General features: G+C 54.8%; 2 protein-coding genes across 4 annotated transcripts; one reads left to right on the top strand and one right to left on the bottom strand.

The window, feature by feature from the left end:
- PPGRP-S (peptidoglycan recognition protein S isoform) lies at nt 4,248–8,591 on the bottom strand. The gene is given in 4 exon segments (NM_213737.1): nt 4,248–4,609; nt 5,323–5,430; nt 7,463–7,557; nt 8,541–8,591. Coding segments are annotated over 3 exon segments (360 nt in total). The 5' UTR covers nt 7,512–7,557; nt 8,541–8,591; the 3' UTR covers nt 4,248–4,406.
- S100A9 (S100 calcium binding protein A9) lies at nt 12,776–15,651 on the top strand. 3 transcript variants are annotated; one of them, XM_021088453.1, is made up of 3 exons: nt 12,776–12,917; nt 13,310–13,470; nt 15,253–15,651. In XM_021088453.1, the coding sequence occupies exons 2-3, from the start codon at nt 13,321–13,323 to the stop codon at nt 15,535–15,537; spliced, it is 435 nt and encodes a 144-aa protein (XP_020944112.1). In that variant the 5' UTR covers nt 12,776–12,917; nt 13,310–13,320; the 3' UTR covers nt 15,538–15,651.

Raw genomic sequence — 19,213 nt, 5'->3', positions numbered from 1 at the left:
TGTTGCTATGAGCTATGGTGTAGGTCACAAATAAGGCTAAGATCCTGTGTTGCTGTGGCTGTGGTGTAGGCCAGCGGCTGCAGCTCCGATTGGCCCCCTAGCCTGGAAACCTCCATATGCTGCGGGCGTGACCCTAAAAAGACAAAAAAAAAAAATGTTATTACACCCAAGAAAAGGCTTAAAGTGCCTATTAACTATACTGGTTTTGATATTGCTGCTGGTTAAAACCCCAAATCTGCCTTTTATCTACCTTTCATTATCTGAATTATAATTCAGTATAACCCTCTAAGTCAGTGTAAGTGGTGACGTCAGCACTTCACTATTAGTGCTGTTCAATTTTTTGTTTTCAGAAAGATGAGCTTTTGTGCTCTCCATGCTTTTTTTCTCCTCCATGGCACTTTTCATCATTTCATCATGTCACATACCCAATATTTTACCTGTTTGTTTGCATATTGTGTTTCTCCACCCTCTAGATTGAAACGTCACAAAAGTATTGCTTTTGTGTGTTTGCTTCCTCAGGAATATCCTCAGGGACTAGCAGGTGCTCGGTAAATAATTGTTGGATGATTGCAGAAATGATGAACAGACACTACCCCAGGCATGGGGCCCTGGCCCTATCATTCCAGGAATCTGAGGGACAAGCAGGTGCCCTGGAGGGTCCCTCTCAAGGTTTGCCAGCCCTAAAGCTTCAGAGCGCTGGGCGACCAGTTGCCTATCAGTGACAGCCTGATTGAAAAGGCCACTTTCAAGGGCATTGGGAAGTTAGTGGGGGTGAATCTGGAGGGAAGCCCTGTAGAACTGAAGGACGATTCAATTACCTTCCTTGTGACTTGCATTCTGCTGAGGGTTCAGGCAGCTCTCGCCTTTCACAAGAAGCGGCTGGACATACATGGCGGACAGGTGGCCCTTCCAGACAGCAGAGGAGATCAGGCCCTCCACGGCCAACAGGGCGGCAGGGCTGGGGCTGTGGCCTGGAAGAGAGCACTCTTAGGAAGCTTCAGTCTGGCCCTCGTGTCAGGGGGAGCATGGAGAAGGGGCCAGATGTGCTGCCAGCCCCTCCCCAGCTGTCAAGGGGGAGGAAGGAGAACAGACTAACCCCAAGGGTCAGAAAGAGAGCCAAGGACCCGCCCAGACAGAGCTCTCGGTGGCCCAGGAAGACCTTTCCCAAGGACCCACCAGGGCTTCATTCCCCTCCATCCACTCTCTCCCTGTGGCAAGAGCCAAGCTCAGGAGTGCCTGGCTGGCCGTGTCTGGGTTCCCCATTGCCAGGGGCCCTTCCAGGCACGTGCCAGCCTCTTTACCTGCATCAAGTGCCTTCATGCTCACCGCAAGCCTCTGAGGCAGATGCTGTTATTAACCCCATTACTCACAAAGAGGAAATTGAGGCTGCAAGAAGTAACGAGCTCAAGGTCCCACAACTAGGCGTTCCCACTTTGGCACAGTGGGTTGAGGATCCAGTGTTGCCACAGCTGTGGTGTAGGTCGCAGGTTGGCCCCGCAACTTCCATATGCCATAGAAACAGCCAAAAAAAAAAAAAAAAAAAAAGATCCCACAGCTAACACATAATACAGTGACATCCAGGAGGCAAAGAGTGGTCACAAAATCCAGCCAAGCTGAACACCAAGTGTCCTCTGGCAGACATGCAGGCAACTGTCCTGGAGCTGGAGGTGGAAGAGGCAGGCTCGCGATCTGATTCTCCTCCTCACAAAAAAAAGTCACCTGGGTCACTTGCGTCTCTGAAACTCAGGCTGCACCTGTTATAGCAGTAATCATGAAACCTACCTGGACCATCTCAAAGGGTACTGGGAGGAGACAATGAGAAACTAGACGTGCAGGGGCTTGGTTAAGTGTAAAGATGCAGAAATTCAGCAGCTCTGTGTTGGATGGCAGGTAAGACTAGAAGATAGTGGAAGGGACTTGGGGATTGGGACCTCAACGTGGCTTTTTAAAAAAAATTGCATAGACAGGAGTTCCCGTTGTGGCTCAGCGGTTAATGAACCCGACTAGGATCCATGAGGATGCAGGTTCGATCCCAGGCCTTGTAAGTGGGTTAAGGATCTGGCATTGCCCTGAGCTGTGGCATGGATTGCAAACGTGACTGGGATCCAGCATTGCTGTGGCTATGGTGTAGGCCAGCAGCTCCAGCTCTGATTCCACCCCTCGCCTGGGAAATTCCATACGCTGCGGGTACCGCCCTAAAAAAAAAGACCAAAAAAAAAATTTGCATAGACAATCTCAGAGTAAGAGAGGTGAAGGAGGAAATAGGAACTAGGAAAGCCAGGTCTGGCGCTACAGGATTGGAGCTAGAGAGGAAGATGTACTAGTCACTGACGCAGAAGTGAGAGGTGAGCCGGGATCCTCCCAGGATGAGAGCGGGAGCAGAACCAGGCTGCGGAGAGAAGGACACCCCTCCCCCGAGGGGTGGCCAGAGGAAGGGGAGCCTCCGAGGAGGCTGGAAGGAAGACAGGGCAGGAGGAACAGGACCATTCACAGAAGTCAGGGAGAGGAGCTTCCAGGAGAGGGTGGATCCCCACGAGTATGAGGGTGAGGAGACCTTGGGAGACAAAGAACTCGCCAAGTCCATGGAGAAGGACAGCTGGGGTGACAATTACCCTCCTTGGTGCCAAAGAAGGCAAGGCCCAGGGAGACGTTGTTGTAGCCCTGGGTATGGACGCCCTGCACGGTCCAGCCGACACCTTCGTACACTCTGCCATCGTCCCCAACCAGGAAGCTGTGGGCAGGGAAATATGGGCTTAGAGGCTGGCCCTGGGCACATCCCTGCGACAGGAACCCTGACCCGGCCACGGAAGGGAGAAGGGTCAAGCCGTGTTCACGAGAGGGAATTCACACAGACCCATCCCAGGGAGTGGATAGCCCAAGTCACATTTGCTCCTCCTGAGAATTCAGACCAAGTCACTGCCTCATCCTTAGAATTCAGAAGGACCCGCTCCCACGCTCCTCCCCCTTCCCCCATTCAGATGCCGGGTTTTGTATAAAAAGATGAAGGGGTCTTGGAGCCACCACGGAGGCTAACTCAGACCCAAGCACACAGTGTAAGACTCTTCTCAGCCTCCACGTGTCCTCAAACGTGGCTCTCCTCCCTCCTCCAAAATGCTGTCTGTCTGTGGGACCTCCAGGCGGGCTGTCCCTGGGATGTCTCGCTGCCAGGGTAACTTCTCATGGAGAATTCTCAGGAGGCAGCCCCTCAGTCAAGGACATGGGTGCAGGCAGTTGATGTGGGAAAAGACCCCGGAAGCCAGAGTGAGGGGGGAGGGGAGGGAGATAAAAGGAAGAAACTCGACAAAGTGTGATGAATGGAGCTGGCTTCGCAACAGCCACCTGGGGCTCAGCACCCATCTCCCTGACATGGGAACTTTCAAGGAACCATGTACTTAGAAGTGCCCCTCAGAAGAGTGGGGGCTGAGGGAGTCATACACAGCTCCCGCCCACTCCACCCAAGGGGGTTCAGCATCCCAAAGCTGCGGGATGCAAGGCCCTTGGGGTGGGAAGCCAGCCCCATGCACAGGAACTGTCCACAACTAGCTGAAGCAGAATCGGGCTGAGGGACATGGTCCTGGGCACCAAGAGAGCCTGCTAGAGTGACCACCAGAGGAAGAGGGGGATGCCGGCCTCACCAAGGTGAAAGCCCTGATGTGGGCTGTAAGGGGATGGGCGACGCACAAGGGGACAGTTCTGAGCCAGTCTGGGCTCCAGCACTTTGCAGCAGTGTGACCTCGAAAAATTGAACAACCTCCCTGGCCTGTTCCCTCTCCTGTTAACAAGGAGATGGTGCTACCTGCCCCACCAACCTCACACATCATCCAGGGCGGGGAGGCACAAAGGCACCCACGTACCCGCTTACAGGGAAGTCATTCGTAACCTGCCATGTGCTGTGTGAACCATTAGGAGGCAGATTGAAAACACAGACCACATGGAGTTCCCGTTGTGGCTCAGTGGGTAACGAACTTGACGAGCATCCATGAAGATGCAGGTTCAATTGGGTTAAGGATCCAGTGTTGCCGTGAGCTGTGGTGTAGGTTCAGATCTGGAGATACTATGGCTGTGGCACAGGTCAGCAGCTGCAGTTTCCATTCAACCCCTAGCCTGGGAACCTCCAAGTGCAGCAGTGAGGCCCTAAAAAGCAAAAAGAAAAAAAGCAGAAAAGAAAAAAAGAACACATAGGCCTCCCTTGACGTTCTTTGCTTCCTTCCTTTGGAAGATCTCAGAGTCAAGGACCACAGAGAACATTCCAAAGGAGTTGGAACTTTATTTGGTGGTTTTTCTTTGCATTTCATTCATTAGCAACCTGATACAACCACAACCCAGAAAATGAAGAAACAGAGATGAGAAGGGGTGAGGGAGGCGCCCCAAGGAGCCGCTTGGTCACATGCCTCCAGCCCAGCCTCTTACTTGTAGGCCACGTCGCACCAGCCATTGCGCACATGATGTGCCCGCAGCTCCCGCAGCCTCTGACTGCACCCGGTCTGGTTGTGACACTCCAGCCCAGGGACATGGTGCATGATGAGGTAGTCCACTGGCAGGGCCAGTGGGGCACAGCAACCAACAGTGTCCGCCCCCCACTCCTTGCGAGAGACCACGGTGGAGACGCCTGTGGGGGGAGCCCGAGAGTGTCACTTGGTATCCCCCACAACCATCGCCACATTGGCCACAGGTGCCACCCAGGCCGTGTCTGCCCCACGGTGGAGGAAGAGCCATAGGGGGAGGCAGGCACACCCTCCTCTTCTTACCCGTAACACCCCCCATTTCAGTACACTCACCCCAGTGCAGGGTCTGCACCTGCTCCCAGCAGCCTGGGTGCTTTGCTCCCATCCCAGGATGGCCCCCTCCGGCTGCAGCTCCTTCCCTGCTCTGCTCCAGGAAGCCTCTCGGTATCACCATTGGCCCCCGGGAAAGCCCCGGGGGCCCTTCTCGGCTCCACCCCAGCACCAAGGCACCAAGCTCGCTGACAGCCTTCTCTGTGACTGACTGCATCCTTCATCCTGCTCCCAGCGCTCTCTGAGAGTCCACATCCCCTCCTCAACCTGGGGGCGCCTTCCAAGCAGGGCCTGGGCCCCCCCCTTCTACCTGGGGACTCCTGGAGGCAGGGCAGGAGTCTCCATCCTCAGGGGCTGGGGGACCCCTGAGAGCAGAGACTGTCTCTCCCTTTCCTGGGTTTCTGGCCCCTCCCAGCAGCACCCCCACTGCCCAAGGCCCAGGGCAACCCATGCAGCTGCGCCTCCCTGTGTCTCCACCCCTCCATCCGCAACCCAGCAGACACTACTGGTCCCAAAAGAAACCCAGGCAGCTCTTAAGCCTCCTCACCACCAAAACCCAGTCTGCCTTTATCAATGAGCTGGGAGATGTTGCCGAACAGGTCCTGAGGCCCCTCTGACTGGTGTTTAGCTTGTGTTTCATCCCAGGAGGAATTACCTGCAAAGGAACATTCCAGTGTGCACCGGTCCTCAGAGATCCCCGGTATCAGCCCTCCCAGGCCTTTCTCCACCAACATCTGCCTCCCCGGATCCCCGAACCCCACAAAGACCCCTCCCCACATCCCCGAGCCCCCCGCAGGAGACCCCTCCCCACATCCCCGAGCCCCCCGCAGGAGACCCCTCTGGGCTGACCAGGGGACCCCCTCCCACAGCAGCCCGTGGTGTGCTTTTCTCCAACCCCAGCTCCAGGAACCCCTCCCCACCCCCAGCCACCAGGAAAGTAGCTAAATAGCCAAGGGTGGGGAGTTGCAAAAATTATCCTTTTCAGCATACAATTGGCAAAACATACACAACTGGCAAAGCAAAACAAAACAAAAAAAAAACCCTGGAACTGCATCCAGGCACTTCAACAGCACCAAGGCCTTTCTCATGTGAATTACACCTGACGGAAGCAATGGGGAAGCCGGTGTGGAGAAGGGACTAAAATTACCTACATGAACCAAGTCAATTCCTCTGAAATTAATTTGGGGGGCACTTGCGATGCCCATGCTCCTGTGCGAGGGACCAAGGTGGCAGGCACAGTGTGTCAACCGACTTCCCAATCCCAAGGAACGTTCTCTTATGGACAAGCAGGAATCCCAGTCACGGGCTGACCCTGATGGGCCTAAGAGTTATATGAATAGAATCACGGCCCCCATTGCCTAAGTGCTAAGTCCTTCATGTACATGACCCACTGAATCCTCACAACAAGTTTAGGAGATCATAACTTTACTTCAATCTTCAGGTAGGAAAATTAAGTTTTCAAGAGTTTAATAACTGAACGTCCCGCTGTGGTGCAGTGGGTTAAGAATCCGACTGCAGGAGTTCCCGCCGTGGCACAGTGATTAACGAATCCGACTAGGAACCATGAAGTTGCGGACTCGATCCCAGGCCTTGCTCAGTGGGTTAAGGATCTAGCGTTGCCGTGAGCTATGGTGTAGGCAGAAGACACAGCTCGGATCCTGCATTGCTGTGGCTGTGGTGTAGGCTGGCAGCTACAGTTCTGTTTGGACCCTCTAGCCTGGGAACCTCCATATGCTGTGGGAGCGGCCCTGGAAAAGGCAAAAAGACAAAAAGACAAAAAAAAAAAAAAAAAAGAATCCAACTGCAGCAGCTCGGATCACTGCTAAGGTGCCGGTTCAATCCCTGGCCTGGCACAGTGGGTTAAAGGATCCAGTATTGCCACAGGTACAGCTCAGATTCACTCCCTGGCCCAGAAACTTCCATATGCTGAGGTTGCAGCCATAAAAATAAAAATTATTATTTAAAATCATTGCTGGGGAGTTCCCATTGTGGCACAGCAGAAACAAATCCGACTAGTATCCTTGAGGATGCGGGTTCTATCCCTGGCCTCTCTCAGTGGGTCAGGGATCCTGAGTTGCTGTGAGCTGTGGTGTAGGTCACAGACACGGCTCGGATCCAGAGTTGCTGTGCCTGTAGAGTAAGCTGGCAGCTGTAGCTGCGATTCAACCCCTAGCCTGGGAACTTCCATATGCTGTGGATGCGGCTCTAAAAATTAAAATAAAATAAAGTAAAGTAAAGTAAAATAATTGCTGGAAGCAAGGCAAATCTTCCCACCCAAGTCTACAGACTCCAAGTTCTGTATCTACATGCAAGACTATCCTTACTCCCCGAAGGAGAGCAGGCATCTAAAGAATTCCTGTTATGGGAGTTCCCATCAAGGCTTAGTGGTAACGGACCTGACTAGTATCCATGAGGACACGGATGCCATCCCTGGCCTCGCTCAGTGGGTTAAGAATCCAGCACTGCCTCAAGCTGCACTGCAGTTCACAGATGCAGCTCGGATCTGGCATTGCTGTGGCTGTGGTGTAGGCTGGTGGCTACAGCTCCATTTCGACCCCTAGCCTGGGAACTTCCATATGCTACAGGTGCAGCCCTAAAAAGCAAAAAAAGAAGAAGAAGAATTCCTGTTGTGAAACTTTAGGATGATCCTTCTCGGTTACTCTCTGAGCCAATGAAGGAAAACTCACCCCAGACCCCAAGGCCCAGAGCAGGGAAGACAAGAAGCCACTGCAGCATCCTCACGTGGTCCCAGGACACAGACAGGGACAGTGTGGTCCTCGACCCTGGGAGAGATGCTGACAGTTAACCCGATCATCCTCAAATGGGGCACCCACCCCAGCACACGGTCCCACCTGTCCTCCGAGGGCCAGGCCTCTCCAGGTCCCCAGCACAGGTCAGGTGCTCACTGGATGGGTAAACACCCTCATCCCGTTTCCCTGGAAAACTCGACTTCATTGAGTGCCTATCATGCGCAAGGCCTGTGTAAACCCTCACATATGCATTTAATCCTCACAACAGCGCTGCAATATAGTCACTAACCCCCATTCTTATAGAGGAGGGCTGGCTCTAAGACCCAGGGGTAGCAGAACCGAGAAATCCAAACTTACTTCATTGGGTCTAGTGCAGAGAATTCCTCCCCAGCTAAGAGGGCGAGGGGGGACGGGGGCGCGGGGGTGGCCAGTTCTGGGGCAGAGGAAATCTGATCTTTACGCTCCATCCGGCGGACTCCGGTTCCTTTGAACGGAGAGCGCTCTCAAGAAGAACCACACACACACAGAGAAATACCTGTGGGTCCCTTGCTGTCCCAGCCCCACAGGTCAGGCTGCAGCCGGCTCACCCCTCATTGGCTGGCAGGGTCTCCCTTCCAGGCTCCGCCTCTGGCCCCGCCCTCCGCCTCCAGACGCGGCCTCCTCCGGCCTTCACCCTCCCCGCCACTAGAGGGCACTGCGGCCGGGGAATGGAGCCTGGGCCCTGGCTTTCCAGAAAAGACAGAAAGACCAGGAGCCCTTAACCAAAGCGAGACAGGGAGGGCCAGGTTCTGGGGCTCAGAGCCGCTCTGTCCACAGACCCCAGCACCCTGAGGAACTCGGTGAGACCAGACGGGTGCTGACAGCAGGGGAGCCGCCCTGTGAATAAGCCCAGGTGCCTCCTCACTGGGAAGGCTGCCCAAGGCTCCTCACTGGGAAGGCTGCCCAAGGCTCCCTGAGTTCCCTCCTCAGCCCCAGCCTCCCGGAAGCCCGGCCAACCCGGGGGTGCTTGTGGCACCTGGGGGTCGTGTCCTGACCTCTGGGAACTTCCTGCCCGTGGGGAGAGATCTGCTCCAGGAGCGTGAAGGCTGTGGATGGAGGTCACTCACCGACACCTCCCCACCCCGCCCCTTTCCTCGGCAGGGGCGGGCCGGGGCAGGGGAGTAGGAAAGTACGTCCCAGGAGGCAGCGTTCACTGCGTCCTCCTCTCTAGGACTTGCTCCCACCCTGCGGCCAGGCGGCCCATTCACTCACCACCCCCACCTCGGCATCAAACTCAGGAAGCCTCCCACAAACCGAGACTCTCCAGCTCCTCACCCACTCTCAGCGCAGAGCCACAGCCGTCCGCTCACACGTTCTGCAGAGCCCTTGACTCTTACGAGGAAATTCCACACGACACTTTCCACCGGTGTGATAGGACACCTGCCTCCACGGGGACGGCAGGAGCTCCCACCTACCCGGGGGGTGGAGGGAGCAGCCTCCTGAGACTGCTGAACAAACCCCTCTGAGGGGATGCCCCCAAATCCAGACTGATTGCCTTTAGTGGAGCCACAGAGTCACTCTGAGGCCTGGGGTCTCCAGAAGAGCCCCCTCGAAGGGGATCCCTTGAATGTGCCAGTTGCACCTGCTGTTCTCCTGTGTCATTCAGCAAGGCCCAAGCTGGGAAGAAGGGCCTTGGAGCCGGGGTCATGTGAAGGAGAGCTGGGGTGGTCCTGAGCTCGTCCTGGGCCAGGGGTGCAAGGGGAGTGGCCCTGAAGAACTGTAGCCTGGGAACCAATACTGTAGGTTTCCCGAACCTGCTGACTGTTCTCCCAGAATTCTGCCATCTCCCAAGATCAGTGGTGATATTAATAAATGTGATGAGATTAGATTAGATTAGATTAGATTGTATATATGAAATGTGTCAGCATTTGGAAGATACGGAAAACTCAGTGAACAGGTATTTTCCAAAAGATATATATTTTTTTGCTTTTTAGGGCTGCACCTACGGTATATGAAAGTTCCCAGGCTAGGGGGTCAAATCAGAGCTGCAGCTGCCGGCCTGTGCTACAGCTACAGCAACACTGCCTCTGAGCCACATTTGAGACCTACACCACAACTCACAGCAACTCCAGATTTTTAACCCACTAAGTGAGGCCGGGCATCAAACCTGCATCCTTATGGATGCTAGTCAGGTTTGTTTCTGCTGAGCCACAATGGCAACTCCCTAAAAGACCAATATATTAAGTTACAAAATCAAACAAGATCCATTCAAATTTCAATGTAGACTAATGGATTCTAATGTAACAAAGAATTAATTCATTGGTATGGTTTCAGTTTCAAGATTGAAACTAACCTTTATGAAACCTCCACTTGTTGAGTGGATAATATCTACAACAATATTTAAAGACTATTAATATATACCTCCCCTATCCAACTAATCTGTATGAGGCTGGATTTTCCCTATACCTTCAAAACTTATGCATAGGTCTAGCTGTCTTCTTATGAGCCATACATTAAAGAGGTGTGCAGAAATGTAAAAAAAAAATGATATCACTTTTCTCACTAGCCTTTGTTTTGGAAAACAATTATTTTTTACTTTTTAAAAAAGTGTTAACATGGAATGGGTTTACTTTTTTAAAAAGTGTTAACATAGAATACTCTTTTAAAGGAATTAATAAGTATTTTGAAACCTAAAACATCTAATATTATAATTTAATATTAATAGGCATAACCCACATAAACAAAAACCCCTCCCCAAAACTCAATGATTTTTCCAAGTATAAGAGGATCTTAACCAAGAGGATAAGCATCCAGACCCGAGGCATGCCACAGGCTGGCCTGAGGCAGATCGGCCACAAGGGGGCAGCAGCACTCTGATATTTCAGAGCCGCCTTCCACCCGTGGAATCTACCCGGACTCCATACCGCCTCCACTCCTCACTTCCTTTTTTTTTCTTCTCTGGTTTTCCTGTGCTGCACAACTTCTTAATTACAGGAAATGATCGTCTTCAAAACATAGGTTCCATCAAAACAAATCAGTCGTATATTATTCTGCAACCGTTTGTCAGATGTCTCTCAGATGTAGTTGCTCATCTAGGGATGGGCAAGCAGAACAGCGCTCTCACGGAGTTAACGATCTAGTGAGGGAGATGGACCGAAGGGCAGTCCTTAGAATGCCAACGTGGTGATGTAGGTGAAAGTCCTTTATTTTCTAGAAAGGTCTGTACTTCAGAGGGATTCCTTTGGGCACCGGACGCCAACAGGGAGATGCTGAGATACTTGCCAGGAATTTCTGGAAGGATCTGGAACCTCAGGGACATACTAAGAACAAAAACCAGGTTCCACAAGAGATAGGAGAGGAGAAGGATTGGAAAAAAGAGAACCAGGGAACCAAAAAGGGAGCACCAGATTTGCAGATTGGGAAGGTAAAATTTCCCAGAAATCCTAAGAATTATGAATGAAGCCAGTGAGAGGGAGTCAGGGGAGGGGTTCAGACCCAGGAAGCTACAGAAGGGGAAAGACAGAGACCCACTCTTGGTCCTGGCTGGGGGATGGAGCCCACCCATCCGCCTGGAGCTGGAGAGCCTCTGCCTGCTTCCTTGTTTGCTGTGTGTTTTTAATGCTGCTGAGGAAACCATGCCCCTTTCTCCCAATGGCAACCTCCAGAGCCACTGTCCAGAACCAGGAAAATTGCCCCGATCCATACCCTAGTAGGAGGCACTGCGTTTCCCCAAGGAGAAGACCCATATCCCACCTACCCCTCATTCCAACCCCTGGCCTTGCTTGGGGCTGGGGGCGGGGGGCACTGAGTGGGGGCTGGGTGCCTATTGATCAAGCCAGGAATAGCCTGCCCAGGTCAGGACCTCCAGGGCTCAGCGCTGGCTTCAAGGCCTGGGTTAGCTGGGACCTTGGGGCCCGCCATGGCTTTCGGACATGAAGGAATGCACTGCCGAAGCAGAATCCCCAAGTGCAGACGCCTTCTGATTCGAAGGTTTGTCCAGCTGCTCACTCTGCCGATGGCCGACCCTGTTCTCCTCCCCCGACCAATCAATTTTCATCCTGATCAACGTTATACGGTCACAGCCAGCGTTTCTGCAGAAAGTCACAGGGCCACAAACAGACCCACGTGTATTTCACACTCACTTGTTTATTCAGGCACTCCTGCATTTATTAATTCAACAAGTGTTCATTCACTACCTCCCAAGCCGGGCCCTTGCTCCATCCTAGGACGGCAGCGATGAGTCAGGCCACGGCCCTGAAGTGCCTCAGCGGAGCGGAGGAGACAGACCTGAAAGTCGAGATCTTCAGGCAAGAGCAGAGGTTATGGCCTTCAGCCTGCAGCTTCATTCAGCACACACCATACTTCCTTGTTAATGTCTTTATTTTGCCTTTAAAATTAGTTGACAAATCTTATAAGCAGAGGTTTTCACATAAAAATTCAGATTTCCTGGACCTTCCAGAGGTCCATTCACACCCATTCTGCTTTTCCACGAGGCTACCTTCCCCTGGCTATAGACCGGCTAATTCTTCAGGTTGGGGATGCTTCCATCGACCACAGTCTTGCCCACTCCCTAACATCCGCAACCCTGAGAGTGCATGTCGGTTGCCACAAGTCACGCCACTGATGGCACTGTTGGTGCTCCCCAGCCACACAGCTTCTCTTGTTTTCTCCAAGACCCTTGTTCCTGCAAGCCTGGATCTAAGATCCTTGGTCCAGAGGGAGACGCACCTTGACAGAGGCAGCAGAGGGCGCTGTGGATGCGCACAGGAGGCACCTGCCCGGATTGCCTACAGCCGCAGAGGTTTCCTAACAGGAGGGAGGGCAGGGGATGGTTGCAGGCTGCAGGCTGTGCTTCCTCCATTAGCCAAACAACGGAGGGCAGCCGCCCACCCACGCCCCCGCCCTCCTAAGAGCACTAGTCACAGGGATGGGCGGGAACAGGAAGGCTCAGCCATCCAGCGCCTCCTTCCCGCCCCCCCGCCCCCATGTGGGGCTGCCCCCAAGGGGGAGGCAGAGTGGGTCCGGCCCCCAGCCCCTGGCTAGCACAGGTGGGAAGGTGCAACCTCAACGTTGGCAGGGGGACAGAGGGGACATGGGGGAGAGGCAGCTTGCAGATTTGTTCAGAGAGGGCAGGGGTGTGGGATGGAGGGGAAGTGGACTAAGCAACCAGCTTCCTCCCAAACCAGCTCCAGGCCAGGGCTGGGAATTTCACAAAAAGGCAAAAAGACTTATGTGAACATTTCCTGTCTTGGCCCAGCCCCCTTCCTGGCAGCGACAGCCCCACTGGGGGTTACCACATGGCTCACCTGTGAAGCAATCTTCCCGCGAGAGGGCTGAGTGTCTCAGCCAGAGCCCTATAAATGCTGGGCCCGCTCCTTGCTGTCCAACCCCTCTGTGTGGCTCCTGGGCTTGGGTAAGTGAGCCACCAGCTACCCTGCCTGCTGAACAAGAGCCCGCCTGCTGCCTCTCTGCTCCCTTCACCCATCTTGCTTTCACACCCCCCCCCCCCATCCTGGAAGCCCTCCTTGATTGACTGCCCACTCTAAAAGCCTCCTTCCCACTTTCTTCGATTGCGTTCTGCTGCAGCCTCCTGTCCTCAAAGGCTCTGCTCTTTGGCATTCTCTAGACATCCTGTAAACCCTTCATTCCTCCCCTGGGTGGAGTAGAGTCGTCTCCCAGTTCAGTTGCAGCCCCTGCTTTCATTTTATTCTCTTTCCCCCTTCATTCCTGCGTGCAGTGATAGGAGGTGTCGGGGAAGCTCTCCTTCTGAACGTGCAAACCCTTGCTTCTCCATTGCTCAGACAGAGTGCAGGAAGATGGCGGACCAAATGTCGCAGATGGAATGCAGCATAGAAACCATTATCAACATCTTCCACCAGTACTCGGTGCGGCTGGGGAACCGGGACACCCTGAACCAGAAAGAATTCAAACAGCTGGTGAAAAAAGAGCTGCCAAACTTTCTCAAGGTAGGGCTGGACTCTTGGCGGGCCTGCCCCAGCCTGCCAGCCAGCGGGGCTAAGGATGGAAGATGGGGGCACCATCCGCAATGGTCCAGGAGACATTCTAGCACCTTCACCCCCGCCTCCAGAGGTAGCAGAGGTAGCAGGCTCTGTGCTTGGGGCAGGGCTTGGAGCCCATCACTTGAGGTGGTTCATGTTAGGTGGTGCCAAGGGACTGAGTGTGTGCGGTGTACCAGGTTCTGTCCCAGGCAGGGCATGTAGGGTCCAACAAGGACCCACTGTCCTGATGGAAGAGACATACGGCAACGGGGTTGGGCAATCAAGGACACAGATAGATCCACTGCCCATAACTGCCCAGAAGAAAATCACTGTGGGTGATGTGGGTGATGTGGGAGAGGGGGGAGAGGTGACTGGTTAGGTGGACAGGAAAGCCCCCTCTAAAGAGGTGACCTTTGAGCTGAGACCTGAATGTTGAGCTTGGAAGCAGCCCAGAAAGACCCTTGGCGGCAGGAGACTGCATGCCTCAGATGGACTCAGAGGAAAACACTCGAGGGGGTTTTTTTCATCCGAAGGCTCTCTGGTGGGAAACACATGAACAGCACGTGGGAATAGACCCAGCCTAGCGCCAGTGTGTGCAAAGCCTCAGCAACATGTTGGTTAATTTCCCTGATGATTAGGCAGCTCTAAGACAAGGGGGATTCACTTCCCCAGATCTTTTTGTTTGGTGACTATGGGGAAACAGAGGGCTGAACCAAGAAGGGTGGGACATCTAGGTCTCTGTTCCATCGTCCCTGGGTGTCCCAGGGTAGGTGAGGCCCTCCCCACTTGGTAAGGCCAAGAATCGCAGTGGCCAGAGTTATTGGGGATGCTGACACCTCCCCAAAGGTGCAGACCTTGGCAGGCAGGACTCTGGGTCAGAGTTAGACCAGAGAGGATACAGCCGAGAGGTTGCACAGGCGAGGTTTCCCTCGGGGTGACTCCTCCCCCACCCTCCACCTCCAGAGCACAGGGATGATAGGCTGGGGGGGACACTGGGGCCCTGCCCGTGGGCTGCTCAGGAGCGAGGACTCCACTGGTGCGACAGCAATGGTGCAGAAAAGCAGAGCGCGTTGAAGTGGTGCAGGAAGGGTGTGGGAGGTGAGCCAGGCACAGCGGAGGTGCCCTGGCCAGTGGGGCCTGGATCCTTCACCTCCCCTCACGCCCCCCTGCACACTGACCACACCACCCGGCTCGCCCATCCCTGCACAGATCCGAACCGTCTCGTTTCCCGCCACGACATCCCCACCATGCAACAGTAACTTGGAGAGGGAGGGAGGAGGCGGGAAGGGGAGGGCGTGACAAGGACTGACCTCTGGACAGATGGGAATTTGCTGGGCCACCCTTCTGCTTCCAAGCCTTGTCAATCAGCCCAAACGTACTCCCCTTCGTAAGACACTTTCCTCCAGTCTTCCTCAAGGAAGATACCAAGCCTCCCTGGTAACGTGGTTATAAGGACAAAATGAGGTGACATCTCTGTACCTACTAATGGTGTGACCTCTGAGAAGTCACTCAGCCTTCTTTCCTCCTCTGGGGATTGGAGTGAATCACGGTGTCCGGGTTGAGTGTGGAAGGAGCGCGAATGTATCCAGCAGATGTTCAGCATCTGCTCCGTCACGGGCCTTTAGAGAATGTTCAGTTCTCCAGTTGAGGCTCCGAACCTGTGCCTTTGCCATCGGGTCACTTGCTGTGCTCCCCGCCCCCAGCCCTGGCCACACCCCACCCTGACTGCCCTGTCTCCTACACCCACAGAAGCAGAAGAGGGATGAGAAAGCCATAAACCACATCCTGGAAGACCTGGACACTAATGTGGACAAGCAGCTGAGCTTCGAGGAGTTCTCCATGCTGGTGGCCAAGCTGACGGTAGCTTCTCACGAGGAGATGCACAAGACCGCCCCCCCGGGAGACGGCCACCACCACGGGCCAGGCTTCGGGAGCAGCAGCTCAGGCCCATGTGCCGGCCAGGAGAGCCAGACCCCCGGGGGCCACGGCCACGGCCACAGCCATGGCGGTCACGGCCATGGCCACAGCCACTAATCAGGAGGCCAGGCCATGCACCCCTGTCCACCTTGGGCCACGAGGCTGCCGTGCCGCTTTGCCTTCACTGCAGGGCAGGGGGCTGGGGGCGAAATAAAGTCTCCCTCTGAGCCAGTGCTGTGTGTGTGTGTTTCTTCCACACCCCTTCCCAACCTGACCTTCCCCAGGGGTCTGGGCGGTGACAGCCCGCACTTTTCCTGGGCCTCGGCCTCTCCACTCAGTGATGATAACGTGAGAAGCAGCAAACGCATGGGTCTGTTCTGGGCCCTTAAGATCGCCTCCCTGACCATTTCCTCACCTCTGAGTCCAGGTCCTCCTCATCCTGCCCAGCTCAGGATGTCCTGGTCCAGACTGTCAAATTGCCTTTTGTCACCATAGAAAGCAAGAGGAGGTGTCCCTTCCCTTCCACCTTCCAGCCACTTCACCCCCCGCCCAGCCCCGGGCCCCTCTGCACCCAGGGCTGTCCACACTGCCCTCTCTCTCCTACCAGAAGCTTCTGGAAGCCTTCCCGGAGCAGACAGAGCGTGTCTGAGGAGGAACGCTGGAATCTGCACAGTGGGAATGAGGACAGTCAGGATGGGTTTACCCATAAAAGGCCTTCTGAGCCCAGAGGGACGTTTAAGTGGCTCTGAACAGACCGAGCGCCCTCACCGTGATCCTGAGCCCACGTGTACACAGAGGGGAGTCAGGGGTCTGGCCCCAGGAGGACGGGAGCACGAGAAGGGCACCTGCTTGCCCCTTCCAACCTTCGAGAGCCTTTCCCGGCTCTGCAGCTACAAAGCCCAAGCCCTGCCTGAGGAGGTTGGACGTGGGGTCCAGAGAGCCTCTTGGGCCTGCAGATCCTGATCCCAAGCCTCAAGTGCAGGCTGACCTCCCTGAGGTGGCGGGGGTTTCTCTAGGGCCTGATCAGGAGCCAGGAGCTCAGGCCAGCAGCAGCCCTTGCTCCTCAGCAAACCTGAGGCCCGGCCTGGCTCCCAGCTTCCCTGTAGCCGCTGCCCCCGCTCCTGTGCTGAGCGGCCTCCAGACCCAGCCACTCACTTCAGAGACCCCTCTGTCTCCCCGCCTGCCTCTGGCCTGAGGGCATCCCCAGCATGTCCCTCCCCCAGGTTACCACCAGGCCGGGGTGGGCCTTCCCAACACCAGGCCCACATCAGGGGAGTCTGCCCTGCCCCGCGCTTTCAGCGGATTGAGGATTAGGGAAATGCCGGGGAAAGATCAAGTCATCTATCCCCATGTTAGAAGGGATGAAAGCGGAGTTCCCACTGTGGCGCAACGGGATTGGTGTCTTCTTGGAAGCGCTGGGATGCAGGTTCGAGTCCTGGCCCGGCACAGTGGGTTAAGGATCCTGCATTGTCATATTTGGGCTTAGATCGAGACTGTGGTTCAGATCTGATCCCTGGTCTGGGAACTCCCAAAAAAAAAAAAAAAAAAAAGAATGAAGTGAAGCATAGAGTGGAAGAGGGACCAGTAGTTCAAGGTCATAAGGTCATACAGTGGTTGTTGGTCAAGACATTGCATCAAGACTTGACTCCTTTTTCTCCATGAGCTGGATCTCACAGCTCCTCCCCCAGTGTGGAGCCTGAAGAAAGCTGCAGCCAGGCTGTGATCCTGGGACCCAGGGTTAAGGGCTCCTGAGAGCATGAAGTTGTTTGCAGGACCTATTCCAGACTATGAGCTTGGGGGGCAGAGGGGGCAATGGGTGCAGAGCTCAGAAGCACCCCCTGTCCTTTCCCTGCCTGGGGGGGTCCCGCAGTGGGGGAGGCTCACCTCCTGACAACCCCACCCTCATGTCCCCTCTGTGCAGAACTGGCCTGGGGTTGGGAGGCCTGGGTTCTACCAGAGGCCTGGCTGAGACAAGATGCCTCCAGAAGGGTAGGCTCCCCCCCAACCCACTAGTACTTACCACAAAGGAGCACAAATACTTTTATGCCTCCGCCTCCCCACTAGACTGTGAACCCATGAGGGCAAAAGTCTGCGGCATCCATCTCATTCTCTGCTTTATTTCCAGCACCTAAAGTACCAGCTCATCCACACTCGGTTCTCAACAGATACGGACAGCACAGATGTTCTAAAATTCCCCACATAGGAGTTCCCATTGTGCTCAGCGGGTTACGAACCCAACTAGTACCCATGAGGTTGTGGGTTCGATCCCTGGCCTCTCTCAGTGGGTCAGGGATCCAGCATTTGTGTGGGTCGCAGACGCAGCTTGGATCCAGCATTGCTGTGGCTGTGGGGTAGGCCGGCAGCTGTAGCTCCAAATCCACCCCTACCTTGGGGATTTCCATATGCCGCGGGTGTGGCCCTAACCAAAAAATAGCAAAAACAAACAAACAAAATAATAAAATCTCCCACATGCTCCACGCTCCCATGCTCCCTTCTCCGGGGAAGATGTGGATACAGGAGGGAGGAGGAGGTGGGATTAAAACCAGCAGATGGTCCCCACATTCAGTCTCCAAAAGTCCAATAAAATGCCTCAACCATGGGCGACGGGGATGGGGGGGGTTGGACAGAAGGTTCTGGATGTCATCGTGGCATCTCAAACTGGGAGGTAAGGGCAGCAGTGGGGTGGGACTCCGAAGCCCTTCTCTGGCTTTGTTCGGTCTTACCAGTTCTGCCTTTACTGGCTGCACACTGGAAGCTTCCGTTTAAATAAAGGGATTTGTCTTGACAAAGGTTTGGTTTAAACTAACCCGCCCTATGTTCATGCCTGGGTGATTCTCCCCGGCATCCCGGCATCCCGGCCAAGCACTTGGCCCAGCCCTGCCTGAACCCCTCCGGGGAGGGAGCATCCTCCTTTGGTGCTAACACTTAGAAAGGTCCTTTGTGACACCATGCCAGAATCTGCTCCTTGTGCCAACCAAGCCTGAATCCGAATCTCCCACCCACACCATGGGGGACACAGAATAAATCTAACCCCCCTGTGCACGCAGTCCCCCATCTATGTCTTCACAACATCGTCTCTAAATCACATCCAGGCTCTCTCCAGCCTCTGCACAGCTGTACCGTGAGTGCTCTCCCAACCCCAGGGTCTCTACTGCGTCCCTTAGGGCCCCTGAAAGCCCAGTGCGCCTAAATCCCCGCCTCCATGAAGACTTTCCTGACCCCCCACCTTCCTCAAGCGCGTGGAGCTTCCTCCTCTAGGCCCACGGAACTCTTTGATTTGTCAACTTTGCACTTCCAGGAGGAAAGCATAACCCCTTATCTGCAAGTCGGGCAGTGGCCCTGAAGGCAGGGCCAATGGCTAATTGGCCCCATGTCCCCAGGTGCCAGCCTGGAACAAGCTCACAGGGAGCATGACGAGTGAGCAAGGGAAGGTCGGTGGTCCTAGGACCCTGTGGCACGGGTGGGTGAAGGTGGAGCTTGCACGGGGAGAGGGTGAGGTGGGGAGCGCTTTGGGCCTCAGGGGTGTGCCCAAGGTCCGGTGACCTGGAGGCCGGGAGATGGAGATGCAGCCGAGAGCAGCAGGACAGCAGGGGACAAAGCTTCTCTAAGTCAAGATTTCTCCCTTTGCCTTATCCTTCTGCTCGCTGGCTCTGAGAGGACGAGGCTGTTCTGGAGCCCAGGGAAAGGCTATAGCCAACCACTTTCATAGAGCCTTGTGGGGGTTTCTTAAAAGAGCTGAAGGAGGTGACTTAGCCCTTCCATCCCCCCAAAACCTTGGTTCTGTGGTGTAGAG

Source organism: Sus scrofa, chromosome 4 (genome assembly GCF_000003025.6).
Source record: "Sus scrofa isolate TJ Tabasco breed Duroc chromosome 4, Sscrofa11.1, whole genome shotgun sequence".
NCBI classification, from domain to species: Eukaryota; Metazoa; Chordata; class Mammalia; order Artiodactyla; family Suidae; genus Sus; species Sus scrofa.
This window is presented reverse-complemented; position numbering and strand designations above follow the sequence as displayed.